Below are 4,919 nucleotides of genomic sequence, written 5' to 3'. Positions count from 1 at the left end.
GACCAGGGCTCGAACCCGTGTCCCCTACATTGGCAGGTGGATTCTTAACCACAGCACCACCAGGGAAGCCCCCAGGACACTGTTAATTGGGAAAAGATTCCTCAGCTTCCTCCCACGGCAGGGTTCTGCTTGGATTGGGAAAATCTGTGAAGCAAATTCAGTAGACTTCAACTTTTATTTTTTGCATCGGGGAGACATCTGTTTATAGAAGAGGTATAAGCACATTATCGGCAGTTAGCAGGGGGGTTAAGTGCTTTAAAAATAATTTTTACTTAAAGGAAAGAAAATTAACCCAAACGTATTTGGATTAAAGGAGTCCAGCTGACTTGAATACTTTTTTGACAGAAAGGAGATGAAATGAAAATTAATTGTGCCTATTCTGCTTTTCTGAGATGACAAGGGCAGCAGATTTAAAATCCCAGAGGGCAAACAAACTAACCTGACAGGTCCTAAAGAAAGTACTCCAAGCTCCTACCTGCCAAGGGGAACTAAGCAGTCTGAGAGACCTCTTCAAAGACTGTCAAACACTGTGTACCTTATGCCTCTTAAACTTAGGATGAATCTTATCACAAGCTGTGTGTGTGTGGGGGGGTGTCATTACTAAGGAATCTAAGGAATTTAAATTTACTGATCCATTAAATGTTGGGAAAAGCTAGAAATAAGACTTTCAGGAATGCAGAAAAAAGTCCATAAAAACCACTGGTTTGGGTTCTATAATATTTCGTGTGTTGTATGCCTTCTCCTGCTTTTTATTAAATAAAGCCCTAAAGCCTGGTTAGGATGAAAGTACACTAAACAATAACGATAATACTACTAATAATATTCACTCACTTTGAGCATTTATTATATGCCAAGCACTGATCTAAATATCTTTCATCTAACTTAATCCTAGGAAAAACCCTATAAGATTGATACTATTTATTATCCCTATTTAACAAATAAGGACCCAGAGGCACAGAGAGGTGAAACACTTGCCCAGCGTCACACAGTCAGTAAGAGGTAGAGTGGCCGTGAACCCAAGTAGCTCAAGTCCTGAGTTTGCTCCATAGGGAAGGCAACAGAATGCCGCTCCTGTTTTTGGTCAACTTTAAAGAGGCTTTTCTTGTCTCTATTCAAAGCTCTATCACATGGGGCATATGCTGACTCACAACAACCGAACTTATTGAGTCAGGTCTGAAATTCGTCTGCCAAGAAGTTTAACCTCACACTGGAGCCAGGCAGGGTTCTTGGATGAAAAGATCATTCATTTCATGGAGTCTGTATTACCTTTTCTACCTACCAAGCAGTTTTGAGCACAGATGAGCTCAGGTGCTGAATTCCTCTCTCAACTGAGGATTCACACTGGCCTGAGAACTGCTAGTGATATATCTCAAGCCCACAGGCCTGGCCAGACTCAGGGACATCAAGGTGATCTTAGTACTCATAACTGACTGAGTCAGAAAACCTAGGCTGCCCTCACTCATCTTTTGACTCCCTAGAAGTAAGTCCTAAAGGCATCCCCAAACTTTTAGGAGGAAGATGATCATATTCTTATCTACTTAGTAAGCATATGCAGTAACTAGCTTCGTGACCTACATAAGCCACATGGCTTCTAGGCCTAGGTTGGCTCAACTGTAAAATAGGGACATATCTTACCTATCTTGTCTGCCAAGAGGCAAGAGGTGGATCAGATGATATTTGAGGGACTGTCAAGCTCTAAACTGAAAATAAGGGGCAAAGGAGGAAGAGTAAGGGAGGGGGCCCTGTTCAGTAGTTTACTCCTCAAAAGCCAGAGTCCCATTTGTTTTGTTAATTCCTGCAGTAACCAGATAACTCCTTCAGTTCATCTCTAGAGGGGGTGCTTTGCTCCTATCACACCTCCAAACCAGGCCTCACTACTAGAGTTTATAAAGATGGAGTTTAATAAAAAATAAACAAAATAAAAATGAGTTGTTTCAATAGCATCAGAAGAAACTTTTTTTTCAACAGTATCAGGAGATTTTTTTTTCAATCCAGTCTCGACTACAAATCTTATTAGTAAGAAACTTTGAATAAGATAGACAGTCATTTTATAGCAAACTATATATTTCTATCTACCTTTGGAGCAGAAGGTTTACCTGCAGTGTTTCAAACATTAAGATAACTAAAAATTTCATATTAATAGCATTTTTACTAAACTAAATTAGATACTTGGGGTAAAGCCCTTTGAAATAGCATTTCACCTTCAAAATTCAGTCTTCTGTTTCCTCCCCTTCTTTTCCTAGCTCCTCTCTTTTCTTCCTAACACTTAAAGGTAATAAAAAAATTTTAAAAAAAAGAAAGAAAAAGATGTGCACACCAGAAGAGAGTAACAAAAAAAGATTCTGTTTACTGGCTGTTTTGTTTTACATTTTATTTTCCCACTTTTTACTTTCTTTTTCAGTTTCAAAACAAGCCTCTCTCCCCATATATTCCCACCCCCACCCTTTTGCAGAGAGCAGACTTCAAACTTCACTTCTGCTTTCAGGTCTTAAAGAGAAGGGGAGGGCGGGGAGGCAGAAAAGTGACCAACTGAGAGTTATCTCAAAATAAAAATTAACAACAGATTTTCTTATTTCAAAATTCCCACGTTCTGCCAATTTGAAAATACCTTTCCTCCCTTCTTCTGAAGTCCCCAGACCGTCAGAGTATTTAAGCCACAGTATAAAGGAGGTATCGTGCTGCTTACAGTTCTACAGTCTTCACTGGGTGCCGTGTGCCTCCCTGAAGCCTCTTAAAAGGTTTTTGCTGTCGGTTAATTTCAGGCTGGAGTTTCCGGAAGAGCATTTTCTTTTCTTAAGGATGAGCGCTCCTTCACCAACTCCTGAACGTTCCTCGGGCTCCTCTTCCCCACTGAATCTCCTCGGGGAGTCAGATCCTGAGGGACCGTGAAACTCTCCCTCCGCGGCGTGAACACGGAGGTCTCTCTCTTTGTGCCGAGGGCTCGGGGTTCTCCAGTGGTCCCGGCGCCCCGCAACCGGTCTCACTCCGTGTTGGCGGCGAAAGTGACCGCGGTCATGGAGCGCTCCTCGGTCAGCGTGGTCATGCAGCCCTTCGCCCACGCGACCTGCAGGACTTCTTGTGTCACCTCATAATCCACGACCCGCACAAGGAGAGGTTTGGGTGGGTCCCCCGGAGCTCGGGAGGGAGCGTCTACACGGCTGCCAGAAATTCGCTTTTCCCGTGGAAAGAGAGGCGAAGGGCACTCGGGTTCCCGGTTCGGTCCTCCCGCTTTGAAAAGGTCCTCCTCATCGGCCACTTCTTCCCGTACGGAGTCCCCTTGAGTCCCCAACCACCTCTCCGGGTGCAGAAGAAAGAGCACTTTCTCTCGGACCCAGGAGTCACAGTCCACATTCTCTCCGGCCTCGCGGTGCTCGTGGGCGCCGCCCCGGCTGCTGCTGGCCCCCGTCGCCGAGGGGTTCGGCGTGCCCAGGGCCAGGGGAGCCCCGCGCCCCGACTCGCGCACAAACGGCCGGGCGCGCCGCACGCCGTGGGAAGAGGCCGTGAGATTCGGAGCCCCGCGGGGACCCGGGGCCCCCATCCCGGGAGGAGGGCCATTCATCCGGTGGATCTTCCGCCGGTTCTCGCAGCAAACGCCAACGGAGCTCTGGAAAGCGCAGGACGGCCGGTCGGCCGTAGGCGTGGCCTCAGCGCGCCCCGCCTCCCGGGCCTGGGACTGTCCCCGCCCCCTCCCGTCCTCACCTCCCTCCCTCTCTCGCAGCTTTCGGGACTTTTAAAGGCGAAAAGCCTCACACTTCCCCTGCAACCCCACGATCGCCCCTCCTCTTCTTACCTGTGATCCTAGACCTGCGGCCGTGGTCTCATTTCTGAGTCTCTCCCCTCTCTCTTCTCAGTTCTATCCTAGTTTCCAGCCCACCACCGTTTGTCTCTAAACAACAGGAGACACCCTTGCACTGCACATACACCCGCACTCCACCACGAAATGCCCAACACAGTGTATGTCTTCTTTCCAAGGACTCTCCTTGGAGTGAAGGAACAAGTTAAACAAACAAAAAAAAGTCTGACTTAATCAAGTTCTTCTGATAAAAGTTTCCGTGTCCACTCCGAATCCACCCTCACCATCCTACCAAGATTATCGAATGTAGATCAAAAGCATCTGATTGGGAAAGTTGAGCCCTTTGAGAAAACGTCTTTGTATTGTTTGTTGTTCTTCGTTGGAATGCGGGAATCAGTAAGACAATGGTCACACCGGTCTTCATTTTGGTTTGGGTCATGCTTGTCCAAAGGAGCATTAGTGTCTTTGATCAAACGGAAATAAACAAAACCAAACCGCTATAAGAACTTAAGGATTTAAAATTTTGTGTTCGTTTTTAAAATTTCCCCTTTCACTATTCCCGTACCTCCCTCACCCCCTCACCCACCCCCACCCCTACACACACACACACACACACACACACACACACACACACACACACACACACATCTTTAACCCCAGAAGTTAAAAAAATATATATATGGATCTCTGGGTAGGCTTTCAGAATCTCTCGTTGCCAGGCCCTCCGACACACTTAACTTTACCTGAGGGTAATGTGGAAAGCTAGCTAACAGAATAAAGGGAGCTTAGCTTGTGATTTCCAGTTTGTCCTTGGTTACAGGTCCTTGCTTTATTAGAAAGTGTTCACTTTTCCTGTCTGCTTTAGAAAAAAAATGACTGCAATGGTGGAAATTTCTGCCCATACTTTGAAGGACCAAGTAGTATGGTGAAAGATATTTTGGAAAGAGAGGACCTTCTGATGTCTGACAAGTCATTAAAAAAAAAAAAAAAAAAGTGTACAAGGGGTGAGAAAACCTGGGTCATACCTGGCTGACTGGATGCCTGACCTTGGGCCAGTTACTGCCAAATTACAATTAACTAAATTTTTCGAGTGTATTAGGCAAGAATTGCTCTAAGTATTCTATAT

General features: G+C 45.7%; 1 protein-coding gene across 1 annotated transcript; it reads right to left on the bottom strand.

The window, feature by feature from the left end:
* Nucleotides 1-2,322: 2,322 nt before the first annotated feature.
* C10H6orf141 (chromosome 10 C6orf141 homolog) lies at nucleotides 2,323-3,632 on the bottom strand. Its single transcript, XM_059076590.2, has one exon. The coding sequence runs from the start codon at nucleotides 3,557-3,559 to the stop codon at nucleotides 2,981-2,983; it is 579 nt and encodes a 192-aa protein (XP_058932573.1). The 5' UTR covers nucleotides 3,560-3,632; the 3' UTR covers nucleotides 2,323-2,980.
* Nucleotides 3,633-4,919: the final 1,287 nt, after the last annotated feature.

Source organism: Kogia breviceps, chromosome 10, assembly GCF_026419965.1.
Source record: "Kogia breviceps isolate mKogBre1 chromosome 10, mKogBre1 haplotype 1, whole genome shotgun sequence".
Taxonomy (NCBI): Eukaryota; Metazoa; Chordata; class Mammalia; order Artiodactyla; family Physeteridae; genus Kogia; species Kogia breviceps.
Note: the sequence above shows the minus strand (reverse complement) of the source record. Positions and strands in the feature narration are given on the sequence as shown.

What these genes read in the sequence shown, in the direction of transcription:
- C10H6orf141 (XM_059076590.2), bottom strand. Translation starts at nt 3,559, where the DNA reads ATGAATGGCCCTCCTCCCGGGATGGGGGCCCCGGGTCCCCGCGGGGCT.